The sequence below is a fragment of the Gadus chalcogrammus genome, chromosome 4 (genome assembly GCF_026213295.1).
Source record: "Gadus chalcogrammus isolate NIFS_2021 chromosome 4, NIFS_Gcha_1.0, whole genome shotgun sequence".
In the NCBI taxonomy this organism is placed as follows: domain Eukaryota; kingdom Metazoa; phylum Chordata; class Actinopteri; order Gadiformes; family Gadidae; genus Gadus; species Gadus chalcogrammus.
This window is the reverse complement of record NC_079415.1, coordinates 2,372,649-2,396,186: the sequence shown is the minus strand read 5'-3', so window position 1 is coordinate 2,396,186 and position 23,538 is coordinate 2,372,649. Positions and strand designations below refer to the sequence as shown.

The window sequence follows — 23,538 nt, the reverse complement described above, 5'->3', positions numbered from 1 at the left end:
CACCTGAGGCCTCTCTATGCTCTCACTCATGATTGTGTGTGTGTGTGTGTGTGTGTGTGTGTGTTTGTGTGTGTGTGTGTGTGTGTGTGTGTGTGTGTGTGTGTGTGTGTGTGTGTGTGTGTGTGTGTGTGTGTGTGTGTGTGTGTGTGTGTGTGTGTGTGTGTGTGTGTGTGTCTACAACTGACAAAGAGACATTGAGGACCCCCACCCTATCCCAACCCCAGGGAGGAGGTCCTCCTGGGTGAAGGAGGCCTGGAAGGTGTGGAGGTGTGTCAGTGTGTCTGAGGACCCTCCTCCACCTGGGGACACTCTGTAGAAGGACAGAGAGCCAGCAGGCCGGTCCAGATACACTCCTACTCTGGTGGAGCCAGCGGGGGGGAGAGGGAGGGCTGTCTCTATACCGTCGTACCAGGCAGAGTAACGATCATCACGACAATAAAGAATCCAGGACTTGTTGTTCTCTCCAAGCCCGCAGTCACCACCCCGTCCTCTCCTTGGGATTCCTCTGTATGTCACTCCTATAACAACCTCTCCTTCCCACTCTACCTCCCAGTAACAGCGGCCAGTCAGAGCCTCTCTACCCAACACCTGGGGATAGTAGTCAAATCTCTCAGGGTGATCCGGATACGACTGGTCCTCTCCAACCAGCGTCACCTTGCTGTTGTCCTCAGACAGAGAGAGGTATTCGTTGGCCGTGTTGGGGTCCAGTGTGAGTTCACAGGCATCTGAGGGAGAACCAGACATGATGAGCTGCTGACCACAGAGACACTGGGGAGTGTTCAGATGTGTGTGTCTTATCATCTGATGAGGATGAACAGCTTCAGCCTCCTGTAATGAGAGCCAGCGTCTCCCCGCTAATCTGAGGAGCCGCGCCGCCACTCAACGCTTCAGCGACCTCCTTCAGCCCTCTCCTCTGAACTCATCGGTGAGAGCTGATCCTAACCCTGACCCCCAACCTATGGGTCGGCACCCGGTACCGGGTCGGGACTCACGTGGTACCGGGTCGTCAATCATGTGGTATCGGGTCGTGACTCACGTGGTATCGGGTCGCCGAGAAACAATAAATTATATATTATTATTTTTTATTAATTAGAATTAGAAGGGGCATTGACAATGGCCGTCTGGTACCAATCGTATGTCACAACCCATCTCAACGTCCGCACGCACATATGAATTAAAAACAAGTGTGAAACTCTTCAAATTAAGGAACACAGACGGGCGGTATCGGACAAAGGCCACGCCCATACTGGGGCAAAGGACACGCCCATACTGGGACAAAAGACACGCCCATACTGGGACAAAGGCCACGCCCATACTGGGACAAAGGACATGCCCATACTTGGACAAAGGACACGCCCATACCGGGACATTTGTTGGGGGCCCCCAGCAGAATATGATAGTCTTGTTGCAGAGTGAGATACTTACATCCGACCACTAGGGGCAGCAGCAGAACATGTTGGTCTTGATGCAGAGTGGGATACTTACATACCACCACTAGGGGCAGTAGTGCCATCGCTGTGTGCAGTAGCTCACCGCTACCTATCCTGAGCTAGCCATTGTATGTACGGTCGCTATGCGGGAGAGCCACGTTTTCGAGTTCTCAATAAATAAGTAAAGAGTAAAGTCTGTGTCCGTCTACTTATTGTTAGTATACCCAAAATACTACAGTCTGAGACCAGATGTTAGGTTCATGATCATTATCATTTCTATGACTGCTCATAATCACAACATTACCAACTATCCAATACATAATATGTAAGGGATAATGTATAGAACGCCGGTCATTATCGAGAAAATAAGCCCCGACAGGGCGAACAGGACACCGACGCGCAGCGGAGGTGTCTTGCTTCGCCATGAAAGGGCTTATTTTTCGATAATGACCGGCGAAGTTCTATACATTATCCTGCTTATTTCACGGCTACTTCCCAAAACGAAACAATTTATTTACAATGTATTTATTACCAGCATTCATAGTGTTGATCAGCAGAGAAATAGTCCGCCCAAGACGTTGACGTTGTCGCTTAGCAACCGACAGCGCTTGGGTTGATACATATCCCGCTTATTACATTGACAAGTTACCGGACTACGTGCGGAGTGATACCAAAGGCAAAAAGTCCTTGTGTTTACCTTGACAGCGGTCATTATTCATCCGTTGCCAATGAATTATCCTAAAATAATTGACCGCCGGAAGTTGTGAAGTGCCCATGCAAGTGAACGGAACGTTGAAAAGACCCGTGTAATAAAACAATGTAATACCTGCTGGGTTTTATGCAAGCAGGTTTAAATGTGACGGTTCGACACATGATGTCGATCATCATCTTCATTCCCAGTAGGATCTGATCTCACTTCCTGCTGTGTGGATGGACTTTCCATCTCAATAGTGAGTGTGTGTTGTGATGAATCAAACGGACACTTACATCTCAGTGGAACTGGTTTCAGCCTCAACACTCCACCGTGCTCCACACTGGGGGGGAATCAAAGTGAGAGCAGCATGTTGAAACATTCACCTTCATCATCAGTTACAGCTGCCTTTTCAAACCACTTCATCGAGCAGCGGCTTGAATCCTTGTAGGAGACTTTGTCCCTGAGTGGGGAGCTGTCTTCTCCATACCTGAGATTGCCCAGTCTCCAGTGTGGATTCTTCAGTAAACCAGAGAGCAGCTCAGCTCCTGAGTCTCCTGGGTGATTGTAGCACAGGTCCAGCTCTCTCAGATGGGAGGGGTTGGAGCTCAGAGCTGAGATCAGAGATATACAGCCTTCCTGTGTGACCAGGCAGCCAGACAAGCTACACACACACACACACACACACACACACACACACACACACACACACACACACACACGCACACGCACACACACACACACACACACACACACAGACACACACACACACACACACACACACACACACACACACACACACACACACACACACACACACACACACACACACACACACACGTAAAATCCTGTGTTTTTCCAGTCTGACAACCAGTTAGTGAATGTCTTGGTGACGTAGAAAGTCCTTTTATGAAGCACTTCCTGGTCCAGTGAAGGGACACCGGCGGTGAGGTGTGTGTGGATGTGTGGAGCTCCTTCTGGCCAGCGGTTCAAGATGGCCAAGAGAAAGCTTCTCACACATAATACGTTAGGTTTTCTAAACCACTCCACATTTGGATTGGGACCATTTGCCACAGCGCCACCCGTGGAAGAAGGCCTTCCCGGAAACAAGCGGGTATTCAACGGCCACATAATATATCAGCATTGTAGCGCCCAAAGCCCTATTCTCTATTCCCTTGTGGAGCGAGGTCCACTCAATGACAGGACTTTGGGCTTCTTTATATTTCAATTGCCCAAAGTATCACCTTTATCTAGAACTCGGTTAGATTGTACTACCATCTAGATTATAGATCAACCAGGGAATACACTAACATGATCAAAAGTATTATTATCAGGGGTGCAAACTGGTGATGGCCCAATGAGGTGACGACATTTTAATGTCAGAAAACAAATCAAAGATCACTGAACGGGCCCAGGCCTTCCTGTGATTCATGCTCCGTTCTAACGGTTTAAGTGACTCATTAAAGCAGTCAGTGATGTTCAGACCTACTGTATGAAGAAGTGCACACAACAACAACTTAAAAGATTAGAATTTGAAATGTGTTCATGTGAAACGTAAAATACATTAAGATATGTAACAAAGTAACAAAGATAATTGCAAATATATTTGCAAACCCCCTCTGACAAATAATGTTAGTTTTCTAGTGGTGGCACTCTGGCCTACATCATCTGTTACAAGAGACAGTTTACTAAATAAACTACTGGCCGATAGACTACTTAAACGGTGAGAGTAGTTGTCCAATTGTTTTAGATAATGAGCACTGGATATAGTAAGCCTTAAAACACGTTTTGTGTGACAATTGCAAGTTACAAATGTTCTTTTTAGATCTTTCCAGAGACCCTCCATAATGTTTCTGTCGAGGCTTTCAGGGGGTCTGAGGTTTCCAACTAAGGCTCAGACCCTCCCAAGACCCCCTTTTCTTCACCCTTCTCTAAACGATCACCGTCCCGTGTACGGGGGATAGTGGGGGGGCAATATTAGTATATTTTGAGTTCATATTTGCAATTGAAAAGTTGCAGGCATATGGATGTATTAGAATATCCACCGAAACAACAAGGTCTAATATATCCAATGATACCAAAGCCATGGATATGGTCATCGCAGGTACTGAGTTATATAACTGTCCTCTGATGTGGAACTAGTGGTGTAACTGTTTGACCTTTGAGTAAAACTGACCTGAGAGTTTCCAGTGTACAGTGTGGACTCCCCAGTCCAGCAGAGAGCAGCTTCACTCCTGAATCCTTCAGATCATTGTTGCTCAGGTCCAGCTCTCTCAGACTAGAGGCGCTTGAGCTGAGAACTGAGGCCAGAGCTTCACAGCATCTCTTTGACAGATGACAGCGATTCAGCCTGCACACACAATAAACACAACATGTTAGGAACTGGGTTTAATGTTTTATTCGAAATTTGTTATCATACATGTTTTATTAGTTTAACTAAATGTCAGTACAGTAGATCTTCTGTACTTCAATTTGACTTACTAAGAGGTCAGATGAATAACGAACTCCTGACAATGTCCCTAAAAAGAGCCGGTTCTTAGATGAAAATGTCTAAAGTCCACCTTACTGTCTAACTACATGATTATGAGAAGAAAGTGAATGTAATAAAACATACACCTTATTCCATGATTAACAAACTGAATCCAATGTTCACCTTTTACTGTTATGGTAACACAAATAGAGTGAGATTCAGGTCTCGTGTTTGATAGGATGAGTGACAGTGGCACTGCGATGAACGCAGACAGCCAAGGTTTAGTTCAGTGTTAAAGCGTGGCTGTATTGCGGCGCTGGTGTGATCGCTCTATTGGGAATCACGACCCACTTAAGTTCCCATGAAGACACTCTGCTTTGATCAGAAAACTAAAATAGTGGTTTGAACTTTGTGCAAAGTTACATTGAAATGTCACCGCAGCACTAGCGTTGTTCAAGAGCCTGTGAAGAAATGCACTAGTCTGGATGAACAAGAGAAGAAGATAAATCCTAATTGGAGTATATTATCAAATCAGCAGCGGGTTATTATTAGTAGCTATTTGATTGAGGAGGAGGAGGATGAAGAGTTGGTTGGTGAGAATAGAGATGTCGATGCGCTGGCGGTAAAAACAGAAAAATACCCCCTATGCAATCAAAGTATTACACCGTTTATTTAAAGTGAGTGAATCTGTTCACATGAATGGACACAGATGGACGGTACGTGACCAAGGACATTTTCACTTTTAATAAAGGGGTGCAACCACATTTGTTAGGGTGCCACCAAATTAAAAAGTTAGTGGCAACAGTAGAAAATGTGTCTTGAGCCCTGAGAGGACATATTCTACTTATTTATTAAGACCTGTTAACATTCTGGAGGTAAATCTGTTCAATGTCCTCTGATGTGGTATTTGTTGTGTAACTGTTTGACCATTGAGTAAAACTGACCTGAGAGTTTCCAGTGTACAGTGTGGACTCCCCAGTCCAGCAGAGAGCAGCTTGACTCCTGAATCCTGCAGATCATTGGTACTCAGGTCAAGCTCTGTCAGACTAGAGGAGTTGGAGCTGAGAACTGAGGCCAGAGCTTCACAGCATCTCTCTGACAGATGACAGCCATTGAGCCTGCACACACAATAATCAGAACAAGTTAGGAACTGTTATTAAAGTAGCTTGAGGCGTTTACTATGAATAAAATGAAGGACTTGTTTTGAAATCTTTAATCAGAGATGTTTTATTAATTTAACTAATATATACCAGTCAATACATTAGATCATTGGCGGCTGGCCCATAGAGGGCGCTAGGGCACCGCCCCCCCCTCCCCCACCAAAGAAAAGAAAATAAAAAATAAATAAAATTTCGAACCATTTAATTTTACTTAAAAATGCACACTGAATTAATATTCTGGCACTGTATTTATATTTCATGGCGAAATTCAGGCTCTAAACAGACTAAATTCACTTCTAGTTGCGCCAGCTCACGGCGCCCCAAACCGTAGTTCACTTAGAGTGGCCATAGCAATTCTGATGCCATTCACTTTAATGAAGGGTTTGGGGCGCTGGCACTTGGAGCCCCAAACCGAGCTGTGCTCAATATGGAAGAATTACCCCCGAATTCGGTTCAATCGCTCTTAGAAAACCCATTTGCAAGGAGAACGTACGCTGAAAAGGTTCAAATTAAACAACTAGTACCAGACAGGCCGAAGAACATTCATATTACACAGCCTTCCAAAGAGAAGCAGAAGTCCTACACAAGGAGTTTCACGCTGGCTTAGTTTGACAAAAAGGCTTTGCTAACTGGATGCAGATCAAACAATGCGCTGTTTTGCTTTCCTTGTCTGCTTTTCAAATCTTCATCTGATTCTGCCTGGACCGAAACTGGAATAACAGACCTCAAGCATCTCTCTGAAAGGTTGAAGAAACATGAACGATCCATGATTCACATGAATAACTGTGTTAAACTAGCCATGGTAGCCAGAATGAGCATCGCTACAAAGCTGGATGAGGGTCATCGAATAGGAGTAAGACGACGCAACGAAGAAGTTGACATTATCCACATATTTTCACAACCCCCACCACCACCCCACCCGTTTCAAGTTTGCATATTGTATATAGTTGTATTGTATATAGTTCTCTGCAAACCTATGGTGGCATCATGCCTTCAGTGTGCATATTGTATATAGTTCTCTGCAAACCTATGGTGGCATCATGCCTTCAGTGTGCATATTGTAAATAGTTCTCTGCAAACCTATGGTGGCATCATGCCTTCAGTGTGCATATTGTATATAGTTCTCTGCAAACCTATGGTGGCATCATGCCTTCAGTGTGTCTTGAACAACCACACAAAAGGTTGCCCATTTATATAAATTTTGTTGATGTATTTGCACTTTTAATCTTGCTGAATTCTACAAGACAAATCAATTAATTTAAAACTTAGTTCCCCGGCCCCATTCGTCTTTGTAAGGAAATGTTCTATTTGGTCTTTAATATTTTGTCAGAATGCACCAGAATGCTTAGTTTGTTTGTGAAAATCAAAAATAAATCTTCTGGGGGACGATGCCCCCAGACCCCCCTACAGGGGTTTGGTTTTCAAACGTTCAGCACCCCCTAAAATAAAATTCACTAGCCGCCACTGCATTAGATTCTTCTTTGTATTCAATATTGGAATTTTTGCAGTGTTTGGCCCAAAACCACTAAATATTTTATCGGAAGTGCCTTTCGTTTAAAGACGTTGACAGCGTTTTTGGGGCTTAAAAACTGAAAAATCTGAAACCACCCTCCAGAGTGGAACATTTTAATACGCTCCGCCGTTGCGTTTCCATCTACACTGCCAAGATGCAAAACTCGGCTCAGATCTGCTCACGTTGCATACGCGTTTACGTTACAAACAGCGCCAGTACAGGAAATAAACTAGCATGTTGGATTATTTCCATGCGTTGGACCGTCAAGCTGCTCTGGCAACTCTAATAAACTTACAGGAGTCTTTCCACGAAATGTACAGGATATGTACAGATAGTATTGCTGAACAGAGAAGGATCGGTAATTATGTTTTGGTTTTTGCGGCGCAGATAAGAGAAGAAGGAAGATTCTACGCATGCACACAGACATGGTGGTGTTGTGTGATGGTGATGACAAAAAAAACATTGATGTTTTGTGTATCAGGGTTACAACCAGCGGCGACACAAGGGGGGGCAAGGGGCTTAAGCTCCCCTAAAAAGCCTGAGCCCCCTCTAAGCTCCCCCTCTCAAAACGCCCAGTCAATTTGTTGTGAAAAATACTAATGGTAAATTACGTTTTTAATAGTAAGGAGGCGAGCAGCACGGGAACGACCAGACGGGAGCCCAAGTTATAAGAGTTTGTAACTCTGGTGGCCCATACTCCGCACGACCCTGAGAGAGACTTTATGTAAACACACCACACACACCACACACACACCTGAAACACACATCCTACCGCCCACAACCACGTCTACCTCGGTGCCGTCGACCCTCCCAGGATCCGTTGAGACACTTGGCGACCACAGCGGGGTTTTTTTGCGTCAAAATGTATCAGCCCCTGCTATAAACAATCTAGCCCCCCGTGTCTCCCGCAATCATAATTTTTTGGCGCCGCTACTGGTAACAACTAATAAGTAAATGTTGAAATATCATTTAGTCGGGCGATCTCTACAGAAAATAAAGTACTCTCCTCCTTCGTCTCTTCCCTCTCTCTCATTTTTTTTCCGCTCAATCGTAACCTCTCACCCTTCTCCCTTATGACCCTGAAGTGTCTTGATCAACCAATCCTATTGGTTAAACCCATATCGTCCATGTAACCAAGGTTAAAATGCTTTTATTAATAATAAACTTATATTTATGAATCTATCCGTATCAATAAGTAGGTACTTGTCCATACATATAGCTACATATTTAAACACAGCTGTATTTAACTATTATTAAACAATATTATTAATGAATAGAGCATTTGAGTTTGAGTTTCAACCTGGTTAAACAATATAACGCTGTGTATATTGAGATACATGTTGTAAGTTAACCTCGAAAGATGTTTTCTATGTTATCATAACTTTTATATTCTACTATCAGGTATATTGTGTTGTGTGTATTGTGATACATGTTATTAATGAACCTACAGAGATGTTTTGGAGGCTTTGACCAATGGCAGCAGCCTCAGAAGACCCTCCTCTGAAGCTGAGTATTCCTTCAGGTCAAACACTTCCAGCTCCTTTTCTGATGACAGTAAGATGAGGACCAGAGCTGACCACTGAGCAGGAGAGACATGCGTTTTGAACAGACTTCCTGATGTCAGGGACAGTTGGATCTGGTCCACTAGAGAACGGTCGTTCAGCTCATTCAGACAGTGGAACAGATTGATGGTTCTCTCTGGAGAGAGATCTCCATCTATCTTCCCCTTGATGTAAGACATTGTTTTCTGCTTGGTCCATCTTCGTCTACTTCTCCGCCTCGCCAGATCTTCTCTCAACCAAATGTTCTTCATTAAATCTTTTTCTAGGTATCCTTTTTTAGGTATTTCCAGTAGACCTCGTAGGTGATTCTGATTAGACTCCAGAGAGAGGCCCAGGAGGAAGCGGAGGAACAAGTCCAGGTGTCCGTTCTCACTCTGTAAGGCCTTGTCCACAGCACTCTGGTAGAGGTGGAGGAGTTTATCTTGCCTGGATGTTGGTGGTTCTTCTGAGAGCAGATTGACATCAGTGTTGATGAAGGACTTAAAGACATAAAGGGCAGCGAGAAACTCCTGGAGGCTCAGATGGACAAAGCAGAACACCTTGTCTTGGTACAGATCACACTCCTCTTTAAAGATCTGGGTGAACACTCCTGAGTACACTGAGGCTGCTCTGATATCGATGTCACACTCTGCCAGGTCTGCCTCGTAGAAGATCAGGTGGCCTTTCTCCAGCTGGTTAAAAGCCAGTTTTCCCAGAGAAACAATGATCTCCCTGCTCTCTGAACTCCAGTGGGCATCTGGTTCAGCTCTCCCAGGATACTCTCTGTTCACCTGTTTGGACTGGACCCTCAGGAAGTGGCTGTACATCTGAGTCACGGTCTTGGGTATCTCATCTCCTATCTTGGATGTTTTGAAGAGGTCCTGCAGAACTGTAGCTGTGATCCAACAGAAGACTGGGATGTGACACATGATGTGGAGGCTTCGTGATTTTTTGACGTGGGAGATGATTGTGCTGGCCAGTGTCTTCTCTCTGATTCTCTTCCTGAAGTACTCCTCTTTCTGTGGGTCGGTGAACCCTCTCACCTCTGTCACCATGTCAACACATTTAGCAGGGATCTGATTGGCTGCCGCAGGGCGTGTGGTTATCCAGATGCGAGCGGAGGGAAGCAGGTCGCCCCTGATGAGGTTTGTCAGCAACACGTCCACCGAGGTGGACTTTGTGACATCAGTCCAGATCGGGTTTCTCTGGAAGTCCAGAGGAAGTCGACACTCATCCAGACCATCCAAGATGAAGACAACTTGAAACCGGTCGTAACTGCAGATTCCTGCTTCTTTGGTCTCAATAAAGAAGTGATGAAGAAGTTCCACCAAGCTAAATTCTTTCCCTTGTAGTAAATTCAGCTCTCTGAAAGTGAGGAGAAATGTGAAGTGTAAGTCCTGGTTGGCTTTGCCTTTGGCCCAGTCCAGGGTGAACTTCTGTGTTAAGACGGTTTTACCAATGCCGGCCACCCCAGTTGTCATCATTGTCCTGATTGGTTGATCTCTTCCAGGTACGGGTTTAAAGATGTCCTCACATCTGATTGGTGTTTCCTCCATGGCTGGTTTCCTGGAAGCTGTTTCAATCAGTCTGACCTCATGTTCCTTGTTGACCTCTCCACTGCCTCTCTCTGTGAGGAAGATCTCTGTGAGGAAGTCATTCAGATCTGTTCGCTGTCCTGCTATAGCGATTCCCTCAAACACAACCCTGAACTTCTTCTTCAAATTAGACTTTATTTTATGTTGGCACTCGACAGCATCAGATCCTAAAAGAGAAAACAACAGAAGACATCAGTTAGAGGAAGGTGACATCAGTGGAAATAGTGGCTTCATTACTTGTGGTCAGAGAAGCTGTTTGTGACAAGGACTGAATGTCATAGATTAAAAATGTTCAGGACTATTTCGTCATTTCCAGAAATATGATTGGTCAAATTATATTAATAAGGATAGGGAATTAGTGTAAAGTGACTTGCTATGCTGATATAACAAGACAGTGTTTAACGTTCTTTAACCTGTAAGACCAACAATAACCATACATATCTGGATCAAACCATTTAACCTGACACCCCAACAATAACCCTACATATCTGGAACAAACCATTTAACCCCAAAGAGGAAAGATATCTCTGCATCAAAGTTAGAAATGTTTCACATTATGTCATTTGGTCTGAACAGAACAAACAATAATCTCCTACTGCTCTTCAAAATGTGTACTTCTTCTCTGTTTTCAAGATTTCCACCACTCCCTCTATGGCGCGCCTCCTCTGCTCCTCCTTCTTACCATTCACCTCCTCCTCCTCCCTGTTAATCTCTGAGCATTGTGGGTAATGTAGGAAGGGACCCATCCAGAACTTCTTCAGCATCTTGTCTAGGAAAGGGTGTCTATTCTGCTCAGCCCTCTGGAACAGAACAAACATCAAGGAGAACATTACTGTGCTGGATTCTTGTCCCTCTGGGAGAATCTCAAGAGATGCTTTTTAATGATCCTGTAGAGCTAAAGTCAAATGTCTTGTTGGACATTTACATACCTTGATCAGCCCTGTTTGATGCTGCTGTACAGACTGAGCACTGGTAACCTTTGACTTCTCCTGGTGTCTGTGGAGAACACATACACACACACACACATTTTAACTTCTTTATTTATGTCCGCAATTCATAATAAATGTACATAAGAAAACCAATGTTACAAAATAAAAAACATTGCTCAGGCATTATCGCTCAATGTGGATCTGATGACAATTCAAACAGCAGATTAAGGATGCACACAACATCTTCTCCTCAAAATGTGGCGGCTTCCAATAATGGAGGATATTGAGCAATATTTGGCAAGGTTTGCCCTTGCTTTTGTAAAGCCAACCATCCTGAGACCCTGATGACAGGCCTATGCACATGGCCCAGGCTGCTGAAGATAACTACCAGATATTGACTTTTGTAGCCAAGGCCAGATATTTGTTGCACAAGAGGGTTATAGTTTACCAGCTTTGTTAAGCAAGCCTCCTCTAGACTTGAATCAAAACAGCATCCTACTTCCAGAATGAACACATTTCTGTTGTACTCATCAATGATCAGTGAACACAGACTTTTCTGCAAAGCACCTGGAAAACATTTGTTGTCTAACAACACAATTGATATGCATTGACACTGTTTGTAGAAAATAAGCATGGTAAACTCTCTGATACAATGTACACAATCCTATCATGCCTGGATACGTAGAACTTTGTAAAAATGGCAGCCATTAAAATGTGTGACAAGGATTTGAGTATTTGCTCTTGTCCATGATGTATACATAATGGTGAGCGAGGGTACCAGATAGACAGGTTTAACTTTGTTGGGAATACCTGAAGCCTCGCTTTGACTGTGAATATTTGTATGTATTCATCAATAGAAGAATTATGAAAAAAAATATTGATATGGAGTGGTCTGCACAAGGGATGCAGGCTAGCTCTCCTTGGAGTTTGAGTCCCCTCTAATGTCTCTGACGCTGCCGATGTTTGATTGACAGCAGTGTATCCTACCTTGATAAGGCTTGTTTGTGGTCTGTTTTGATGGTTGACAGTAAACACATTATCAAGATCGTTTTCTGAAGCAATATGAATCTGTTTGCATTAACGGCGGCAATTACGACGGGTGTGCGGGCTGAAATTAGGGTAGTTTGGTGGAACTCTCACTGCTCCCAAAAATAAAACTGCCTTGTTTTATAAGTGTGAATGGGTGTCCTGCAGATCTGCAGCGCTTAGTCCAGTGCTGCGTTACTACTCGATCAGAGAAGCCTTTGCTTTTGATCTGGTAGGTTCACTATACAAAGCACTGTACCCAGTATATCCGTTTTCTTAAAGTAAATTCATGTTTAAGTTGATAACTTCGATGTATCCCATGTGTTATATTATTTTCCATGCACTGTTTCGATCGTACTGCAGTTTGCATGTTTTTACGGAAAGTTTATCAATACTTTTCTTATGACCTTGGGTTTCTACATGCTAAGGCTAACGTGGCTAGCCGTGAACTCCGCTAGCCACGTTCATGCATTGAAAGTAAAATTACTCTCCTTCTACCATGTGTGCATGTTGAACCTCAGTATAACTTCGGTATATGTTTGAGACGACAGCGAATGTTAAGCGAGTACTCCCGAACGTTAATTAGCTATTGTTCCATGTCCAGACATTCTGTCTGGCGTGCCTCGCTGGCTAGCAGGCGCTGATAGTGTATAATGGGATATTGACGTGGTATATGTTGCCTACATGTAACGCAATGCATTCTTTATATTTTGCTTTTGTAGATGCTGTATGTGTACACCGAATTCTGAAGGCAATGTTTTGATTTATTTTCTAAAGATATGTGGCTCCATAATGTAAATAGGTTTTAATAAAGTGCTGTAACTGCACTTAGACTACAGTTATGCCCATCCATGGGAAGTTAAATGTTTTGTATGCCTTTTCTATTACTGAAGTAATCAGCAGAGAAGCTTTTGCTTTTGATCTGATGCTGTATGTGTACACCGAATTCTAATGGCAATGTTTTGATTTATTTTCTAAAGGAAGATAAAAGAAAGAAAATTCAACAGTTTCGCCTCCGTCTCCCTGATGCTTGGCCATCGTTACACGCGCATGCACTCACACATGGACGTTTGATAGAGGCAGAATATTTATGATCTCTGAAAAATCCTCACCTGTTCCCAATAGACTGATTTCCATCTTCAAAACAAATAGGTTTATCCATAGACTGGTCACTCTCAAAGGAGTCACAGCTGTATCCAGGGGAGTCTGCTCTCTCCTCTTGGAGCCTTCTAGAAAAAGAAGAACCAGGAATTGTGGACATTTGATAGAAACTGTATCGTGACGGTTTATGATTTATAAATCCTCACCTCTTCCCAATAGACTGATTTCCATCTTCAAAACTAATAGGTTTATTCATAGACTGGTCACTCTCAAAGGAGTCACAGCTGGATCCAGGGGAGTCTGCTCTCTCCTGCGGCTCTGGGCTTCAACACAACACAACACACACTCACACAGCTTTTACTCAGACTAATGATGGAGTCATGATGTATCACTGCTGAGTTCTGAGATGGACAACAGTCACAGACAGAGAGATCCTCTTCTTACCTCTTAGCCTTGCTTTGGTGTCCATGTTCCCCAGACAGAGTGGAGGTAGGACCCCCCTCCTCTCTCTCCTCATCCATAGTAGACTGGAGACCTGGACACAAACACAACTATATATTGTTTCTGTGGATTCTGTTTGAGCACTCTCTATGTCTAGATCTACACACCCTATCACTCTCTATGTCTAGATCTACACACTCTATCACTGTCTGTGTCTAGATCTATACACTCTATCACTATCTGTGTCTAGATCTACACACTGTCACGATAGAGTAGTATGTATGTCTGCTGCCTTTCTGTCTACGTGCTGCATGCTGTCTGTCTGCATCTGTCTGTCTGCATCCTGTCTGTCTGTCTGTCTGTCTGTCTGTCTGTCTGTCTGTCTGTCTGTCTGTCTGTCTGTCTGTCTGTCTGTCTGTCTGTCTGTCTGTCTGTCTGTATGTCTGTCTGTCTGCCTGTCTGTCTGTCTGTCTGTCTGTCTGTCTGTCTGTCTGTCTGTCTGTCTGTCTGTCTGTCTGTCTGTCCGTCTGTCTGTCTGTCTGTCTGACTGTCTCTCTCTCTCTGTCTGTCTGTCAGCCTCCTGTCTGCCTGTCTGTCTATCTGTCTGTCTGTCTGTCTGTCTGTCTGTCTGTCTGTCTGTCTGTCTGTCTGTCTGTCTGTCTGTCTGTCTGCATCCTGTCCGTCTGCCTGTACTTTTGTCTGTCTGCATCCTGTCCGTCTGCCTGTCTGTCTGTCTGTCTGTCTGTCTGTCTGTCTGTCTGTCTGTCTGTCTGTCTGTCTGTCTGTCTGTCTGTCTGTCTGTCCGTCTGTCTGTCTGCATCCTGTCCGTCTGCCTGTCTGTCTGTGTGCTGTCTGTCTGTCTGTCTGTCTGTCTGTCTGTCTGTCTGTTTGTCGGCCTCCTGTCTGCCTGTCTGCCTGTCTGTCTGTCTGCGTCCTTTCTGTCCAGTTCCTGCTGGTTCATCTCCATCAGGCAGAGCTTTGTGATGTCCACCTCTCCCTCTACGTTGCGCCTCCTCTGCTCCTCCTTCTTACCATCCACCTCCTCCTCCTCCTCCCTCTGACTCTCTGAGCATTGTGGGTAATGTAGGAAGAGATCCGTCCAGAGCTCCTTCAGCTCCTTGTCTGGGAAAGGGTCTCTATTCTCCTCAGCCCTCTGGAACAGAACAAACATCAAGGAGAACTTTACTGTCCTGGATTCAAGTCCCGCTGGAAGCACCTCAAGAGACGCTTTCTGATGTTCCTGTAGAGCTAAAGTCAAATGTCTTGGTGGACATTTACACACCTTGATCAGCTCTGTTTGATGCTGCTGTACAGACTGAGCACTGGTAACCTTTGACCCCTCCCGGGGTCTGTGGAGAACACACACACACACACACACACACACACACACACAGACACACACACACACACACACACACACACACACACACACACACACACACACACACACACACACACACACACACAAACACACACACACAAACTCTATTATATTTCCCCTGATATGTAAATATCAGTATCATTAGAGTCTGATAACAACCAACTGGTCTGTTTTCATCGTCTGTTTGAAACTCCTACCTGTCCTCTCTGGAGGGGCGTCCATCCTTAAACCCTGCAGGTTTTTCCATAGACTCGTCACTCTCACAGGAGTCACAGCTGGGTCCAGGGGAGTCTGCTCTCTGCTGCTGGACCCTTCTAGAAAAACAAGAACCAGGATTTATGGATGTTTGATAGAAGTTGTGTCTTTATGATCTCTGATAAATCCTCACCTCTTCCCAATAGACAGATTTACATCCTTAACACTTAAAGGGCTTTCCATAGACTGGCCACTCTCAAAGGAGTCACAGCTGGATCCAGGGGAGTCTGCTCTCTCCTGCTGCTCTGGGCTTCAACAGAACACAAAACACACACGCACACACACACACACGCACCACACACAGCTTTTACTCAGACTAATGAGGGAGTCATGATGTATCACTGCTGAGCTCTGAGATGGACAACAGTCACAGACAGAGAGATCCTCTTCTTACCTCTTAGCTTTGCTCCGGCGGCCATGTTCCCCAGACAGAGCGATCTTAGAGGTAGGACCCCCCTCCTCTCTCTCCTCATCCATAGTAAACTGGAGACCTGGACACAAACACAGCTACATATAGTTTCTGTGGATTCTGTTTGAGTACCGAACGAGAAATAACTGCAGTGAAGACTTCCTATCCTTCTCCTATCTGATATACACTCTATCACTATCTGTGTCTAGATCTACACACCCTATCACTCTCTATATCTAGATCTATACACTCTATCACTGTCTGTGTCTAGATCTATACACTCTAACAATATATATGTCTAGATCTACACACTATCGCGATAGAGTAGTATGTATGTTTGCTGCCTTTCTGTCTACGTGCTGCCAAAAGTTATTGTGTGTTGTGATGAATCAAACTAAACAGACACTTACACTTCTTTAGCGTTGGCTCTTGGACAACCAGCTTCTTCATCTCCTTGTTCAGTGTCCCTACGTATGACGGAGGACGAAACTCCACCTTCGTCCAGTCCCTGGTGGGTGGAGGATCCTTCAGGGATCTGAGGCCCTGGAGGAAGTGGAGGTGGTCTTCAGTGTGTGAGAGCTGCTTCACCTCTGAGCTTATATCGGTCAGATCTTCTATTTCCTGCCCCAGCTCTTTGATGAGACCATCAGCTTCATTCTCTGTGGATTTCAGTTTCTCTTGAACAGTTTGGTCGAAATCATCCAGACACTTTTCAACAGAGCGCTTCAGAGCAGTGAGGACCTGCCGACCATCGGCCATCTCTCTGTCTGCTTCTGCTTTGCTGTGATTCGCTGTGTCATTGACTTCCTGACTCTTTTGTTTTCTCGCATGGATCATCTGCTGAACTTTAGCCTCTATCTTCCCCAGCTGGGCCGTCTTCACTTCATATTCCTCCTTCATAGGTACAACAGGATGGGACTTGTGGTCCGTGGTTGTGCACAACAAACACACACACACCTGGTCAGTCTGACAGAAGAGCTCCAGAAGTCTGTTGTGTTTCTTACACACCCTGTCTTCCAGTCTGTCCAAAGGGTCGACCAGCTGATGTTTCTGCAGGCCAGCGACTCTCTGATATGGATCCAGGTGGGCTTGGCAGAAAGAGGTATAACACCCTAGGCAGGACTTCACGGCCTTCTGCTGGGTCCCAGTACAGACGTCACAGGGAACCTCTCCTGGTTCAACACAAGGCGGCTCTTTGACTCGAACAGTCCTTCCTAACCGATCAACCATCTCTGAAAAGAGGGTATTGACCCGTAAATCAGGTCTTGTGTGGAACAGCTCGTTGCAAACAGGACATTTGTACTGGACTTGGTCATCCCAGAATGTTGTTATACAGGTTCTGCAGAAGTTGTGCCCACATGGTGTGGTGACTGGGCTGTTGAACACATCCAGACAGATGGAACAGGAGGAGACCTCCTCAGACCCGGAAGTAGCAGAGGCCATTCCTAGAAAACATGTTTTATCAAGTTTTAAAACATTACATTATTATTACATTTACATTGTGGGCATTTAACGGATGGCAGGAAGTTATGCAGAGTATAGGTGAACTCTGAACAAGTTACTCTTGTATCTAACTTGTATATTAATGGTCAAAAGACGGTTTACCCTCTTAGTTCTAATGCAAGTGTTTTTAATATTGTATATTCCTCGTTTCAATCAGAAATCTTCAAGACGGCGCCCTGCCCACAGCATCAATGAGGATTATAGTAAACCTGGTGGCCTCACCTTATAATGAGGATTACAGTAAACTGGGTGGACTCACTTTATAATGAGGATTACAGTAAACCTGGTGGGCTCAATTTATAATGAGGATTACAGTAAACCTGGTGGACTCACCTTATAATGAGGATTACAGTAAACCTGGTGGACTCACCTTATAATGAGGATTACAGTAAACCTGGTGGACTCACCTTATAAAGGGGATTACAGTAAACCTGTATCTGACTATTCAATCTATAAAGTGTTGTTCTTTGTCCCCAGACAGAGAGACATGCCTCTACTTTGCATTCCATTTAAAGTAATAATTCACTCTCAAAGTACATTTCTATCAGTTTAAAATAAGGTACGTATGTGTCTAAACCACGTTAGCATGGGGTGAGCGGTCTCTGACTCCTGCCCAGCTGAAACATTTGACGCCACAACGCTACACGTCCAGAGGTCGGAGAGACGAGTTAACAGGGAAGCTCTTTTTCTCTCCCTTGAAACTATCTAGTGTCAAATACAACGTTATCCAAATGACACAAAGCCACACTTATCTACAACATGGGAAGTATTTAATAATGCTGAATCGTTATAAATTAAATATAGTAGCCTATAGTGTAGTAATAATAACCAAAAATGGACATGTGTATTTACAGATGTAAATGACATTTTTTGACCTCAGTTCAGGATGGTGGCTTCTATGTGACCCAGTTAGTTAACCCCTCAAGTGTAACAAGTGTACACCAAGTTTCAGAATGTTTTATCCTTCGGGATGTCCATTACGAGTATTTAACCTGTGAATACCTTACAATAAAAAAATACAGAAACATAAATCTGCCATCATTATTGCCCGTCTATGACATTTATGTTCTCATTTATGTTCTTTGTAAGGAATTTACTGTAACTTTTTTTGTTCACGATTGAATGTTTTTGCTTTTTTTCTCCCTGGTAGGCAAACATTCAAGACTTTGAACTCCCCAACGCAATGTGTTACAACTCGCTAATGGAAACAGCTTTGCAAATCGATAATATGTACAGTGGTAAGATAAGTTTCTGCATCCATGCTAAAGTTGACTATAAAGAGGAACACAAAATCTACGCCTGGAAATCAATCTTAATGCCTTAATTAAACAAATATGGAGAAATCCAACCTTTTAGGCCACCAATTTTCTTTGTGAATGAATAATGTATCCTAAATAAAGTGGCAGATTGGCATGGTTTTATTTCAGTTAGCTGGTTTGATTTGCAGTGAGAAATCATTAGGCTAACTAACAGCTATTAGACTAACTGAAAAGAACCATGCCAGTCTCTAGGTATGGTGAAGGGTATGTGATGATGTGGGGCTATTTTAATTCCAAAGGCCTAGGTGACTTTATCAGGATGCATCGATCCTGGATCCAATGACTAAATGGCCTTTAAAAATAAAAATCTGCCTGCCTCTATGAGAATTTAACATAGGGGTCGCCATACTTATGCACCCTGTATTTGAATGAAGAACATTTATTTATTTATTTACAATACATTATTCATTCACAAAGAAAATAGGTTGCCTAAGAGGTTCGATTTTTCCATATTTGTTTAATCAAGGCATTAAGATCAATATCCAAAAGATGATTTTTTTTTTTATTCCTCTTTTTAGTAAACTTCTGCATGGGTGCATAAACGTATTCTTACCACTGTATTATTAAACCACCTTGCCGAAAACTCTGAAATGTAGATAAAATAAGTTTACATTTTCTATTGAGTTTCTTGGCTTTCCACTTGACATTGGGATTAGATGATGTTGCTACACATATGATCACGTGACTCGATGCCTCATTATTTGAGGAATTTATGTTTCAAGATTTCATCACCGGTCTCCCATACATTCCTCTGGTCAGTGTCTTGTTCCAGAGTTACAATGTTCCATATAGAGCTGCCTATGGGTATCATGACCGTCCACTACGGCAGTGGTTCTCAAATGGCGGTATGCGTACCCTTAGTGGTACTGTGGAGTACTGCAAGGGGTACTAAGAGATTTTCAGAAAAGAGAGAAAGCTAACTCATATATTTTTCCCCCTCAGAAAGGTTCAATTCAGAAAGCTTGACCATAGAAAATAATGGTGAAATTGTTGACGAATTTGAATTTGAAAACGTTTTGCCACTCAGAGGTTGAGATATGGGTCGTAGAAATATAAATAATAATTGCAACAATAACAACAGGTATCTACCTAACCAGATTCCTAGCGTTTAAGTCATCCAGGGTCACCGGGTGCTTGACTGCTAGCTGAAAGGTTCTGAGAGAGTGCAATCTCTGTACTGACCAAGCCCTACCTGATCCATAATGACCTGTCTCTGTACTGACCAACCCTACCAGCTCCTTAATAACCAGTCAACAACTGTCATCAACCTACTGATAAGATTCAAAGTTATTCATATTTATGGTCTATCACGGATAAGAGTGGACTACAGTACCTTCGTCGTCTTCCTGCTGTGATGAAGTGAGCCACACCAAACCGTTCGACTCGTAACAAGGAAATTCTGAACCAACCAGTTGGACCAGTTCCCCTCCGAGGTCAAACTCCTCCCAGACTCTGATTTTATATGAGCTGCGTATTTACGGTCACAGGGCGCTGTTGTCTCTGTTAACTTTGGACGAGGGGCAGGGTGTTTTTTCCTAGACGCAGATTCATAGACCCTCTCATTCTCAAGGAGGGGAAAGATGTGGAGATGCTTCCCGGACGTTTCTATTGCACTATTTAATAACTATTCATCATCCACACAGAAGGCCTCAAAGGGCTTCAAACGTGTCTGATAAGATCAAGTTCAACTTGCGGATATCATACCAACTGCTCACTGTGCTGGTTAAACCGCTATGAAGGCAGGACCGTACATAGACTTGTGGTATGAAATCACACCCAGATCAGTGATCCACAGATAACAGGACCCAGTACATGATGACGTTTAACCGCCTTCAGTAACCAAGATGTTGTTAGTGTCTAAATAATGTCAATCATAATGCCGCACTGCAAATATAACAACAGTTCATACTGCCCCAAGTACCTTTAAAGTCTCCCAAGGATGCAAGAAGACACAAGAATTATTAACGTCAACCTGAGGCTTGACTCCAGGCTGGAAGGTTCTGGGTTCGATGCCCGCAGTCTAACAGGGAGCATTCTACACAGCATGAATCTTAAATCGGATCAACCTATTGATAAGAGTGGACTGCAGTATCTAGTCTTCTTCCTGTTGGACCAGTTCCCCTCCAAGTTCATACTCCTCCCAGACTGACCTCTTATGAATAATACTCAGTTTACTTAAAATATGAAGCATGGACAGAGAGCTCTGACCTCTGGCAACTCATGCCGTGTTCCTGAATCCTCGGACGCCAGCCTTCCGAGTTGCACTTTTGACGTAATTTCCGGGCCCCCGATGCGAGGTGAGGGTCAGCGGCTAGCTGTCACTCAATCGCCCCCCTCAGTGTTGTCATGGAGATATGAACTAAACATACTGGATTTTAAATAATTTTAATTTAAATTAAAAAAAAATTAAAAATTTAAATAATTTCCCTCTGGGATTATTAAAGTATTTATCTATCTATCTATCTATCTACTGACTAGAATGTTTTTTTTGGACCAGGCTGTAAATAGGTTTAATAAGACTGTGAAAACGGCCTGTTTAACAAGTTAGGGGCCACTCACACTAGGGCCGTTTGCCTGTTCCCTGCTGCAGGAAGATTGAGCACGATTCCCCCCCTCCCCACTCCCCCCGCTGGCCCGTGGTCACACTGCTCCCAAAGGCTGTGGCCTGGGCACGATTGCTCCTTCATACATACGTCATCACGTCGTAATACGATAAATACGTCATCAGCAAGCGTCCTCGTCGCCATAACAACAATGGAGAACAACAACGTGAATGCTGTCGTCGGCCCAGATTTCAAGTAAACACTCGACTTCACTATTGCTCCAACGTAAACCCACTCGTGAAACGCTTGCCGCCATTGTTTAAAATGATTGTTGTGGGGAAGAAGGGCATGGACCTTTAAAGAAAGAAGGGTCGCGCAAGGACTACGTCATCCAGCTCACGTTGCGTATCCGCGCGCGTGCGCGTGTCATCTCATTAGCATCTGTACTTTGGCCAAGGCACACCTCTCCCAAGTGTGCCGTGGCCAAGGGGCTGTTCCGTGCTGGAAAAACGGATGGTGTGGTCACACTAGCCAAACGTTCTAGACTTTAGTATGCAAATGAGCTCGGGCACGGGGCCGCGGCTCTAGTGTGAGGGGCCCCTAATGCCGCTTTTCCACCGCACATGTAGCTCGACACGACACGACACAACTCGACACGACACGACTCGGTAGCAGCGCGGGTGCTTTTCCACCGCAAATAGTACCTCCGGGACGTGGGCGGGGTCGGCTGCGCGAAAGGGCCGTGACGTATTTTTGTACGCGATGCAAACAACACCTACGTAACCCACACATGGACAGAACCCACATAACAACAATGGAGAACATCGATGCGATGGTATTCGTGTTCGTATTATTAGCTGGCATGTTGAAGAAGTGGAATATGTTGGCTGCGGCGCTGCTATGGCTGTTACCAGCATGGTTGCCATGTCGCTCTCGTGACTTCGTCACACTCTCTGGCCAATCAGTGGCCGGCCGTCTGCCGACGTCACCTTTTAGTATCGGCTCAGCCGCTTGGAACCTAGAGCGAGGCGGTACTAGAAAAAGCAGCCACTTGAGGTACTAGATCGCGGTGGAAACGCAAAAAATGCGAGCTGAGTCGAGTCGAGTCGAGTCGTGTCGAGCTGGTACCATGCAGTGGAAAAGCGGCATAAGTCAACGAAGAATTGCTCACTTTTGGTACCACCTCGTAGTGGCCACCCGGTGCTACTGCAATGTTTGTCATTTCCACATTGGATGCTGATAGAACTCGCTGTGGTTGGGGCTTGGCATAGACATCTTTTATCATAGACGGAGCATCGAACGCTACCGCCTACTGGCGCTGACGAGACGCAGGGCCGCCATCTTGGAATGGTCTATGTGCTTTTCTTAGGCCCCGTCTACACAAAGGGAAAATGCTGATATTTCCACGAGGTTTGGCCTCTCATTTACACGAAAACGCTGTTTTTATCACTGAAAACGATCATTTCTAATAACTTCGGCCAAAGTGGAGATTTCTGAAAAGGCCGGTTATGTGTTGTCGTGTCAACGGGGAGAAACGGGGTTTTAGGTTCTGAAGCGTCACATTATGCACCAGGAAATGCTTAACGTCATATGAGAGCCCCATGTTTAAAGTTACAGGAAGACGCTCGTGTTATTCGTTGTTGTTGATTCTGAGGATTCTGATTGGCTTGCATGGCTATATCCTTCTCCCTACACTGCCGCCCATAGGTTTGGCATAGTTATAATGGCGCTCGACGGCGTATTTATGCGTTTTGATGTAAACAACAACTTTTTTGAAAACGATGTTGCGTGTTATTTTTGAAAACAGATCGGGGGAAATATTTGTTTCTATAAATACCCTGCTACGTATAAACGTAGCAGGGTCATGAAGTAGGGCGTGGCTAGGCTCCCAAGATGCAGAACCTGTGCGATTTCTTTCAAACGTTTTATAGGCTATATAGGCTATATTTTGCATGGATTGATTTGTTTTAATATGCAAGTAGGTGGTTTTTAAAAAAAATACTGACGCCAGTAACAATTTCAACAATTAAAACATTAGCATATTTAACACTGGAGCAATATTTAAAATCCGGAAGCGCTTCCACACTGGCATGTCGTTCCAGACTCTGAATGCTACAAACACGCAGCACTCTAGCCTTATCTCCATAGGACGCGACTATGTGTTCTAGCAAGGCTGCAGCCTTCACTTTGGGAAAACAGCCACAGCCTATTCACCTTATTACGCCACGCCC

At 44.2% G+C, this 23,538-nt stretch overlaps 1 protein-coding gene across 1 annotated transcript; it reads right to left on the bottom strand.

Moving 5' to 3' along the window:
- Positions 1–105: 105 nt before the first annotated feature.
- LOC130381809 (uncharacterized) lies at positions 106–20,142 on the bottom strand. Its single transcript, XM_056589585.1, has 18 exons — positions 20,098–20,142; positions 16,353–17,387; positions 15,928–16,024; positions 15,667–15,783; positions 15,476–15,592; positions 15,180–15,246; positions 14,930–15,050; positions 13,901–13,991; positions 13,663–13,779; positions 13,468–13,584; positions 11,330–11,396; positions 11,083–11,200; positions 8,713–10,567; positions 5,536–5,709; positions 4,298–4,471; positions 2,612–2,785; positions 2,418–2,464; positions 106–725 (listed from the first exon to the last, which is right to left on the bottom strand). The coding sequence occupies exons 2-18, from the start codon at positions 17,383–17,385 to the stop codon at positions 175–177; spliced, it is 5,037 nt and encodes a 1,678-aa protein (XP_056445560.1). The 5' UTR covers positions 17,386–17,387; positions 20,098–20,142; the 3' UTR covers positions 106–174.
- Between the last annotated feature and the right edge of the window lie 3,396 nt (positions 20,143–23,538).

What these genes read in the sequence shown, in the direction of transcription:
- LOC130381809 (XM_056589585.1), bottom strand. Translation starts at nt 17,385, where the DNA reads ATGGCCTCTGCTACTTCCGGGTCTGAGGAGGTCTCCTCCTGTTCCATC. An exon ending in AATCAGTCTATTGGGAACAG is followed by an intron (nt 11,397 to 13,467) that starts GTGAGGATTTTT and finishes TGTTCTCCACAG; the next exon opens with ACACCAGGAGAAGTCAAAGG. An exon ending in GGAGGAGGAGGAGGTGAATG is followed by an intron (nt 10,568 to 11,082) that starts GTAAGAAGGAGG and finishes TTTCTCTTTTAG; the next exon opens with GATCTGATGCTGTCGAGTGC.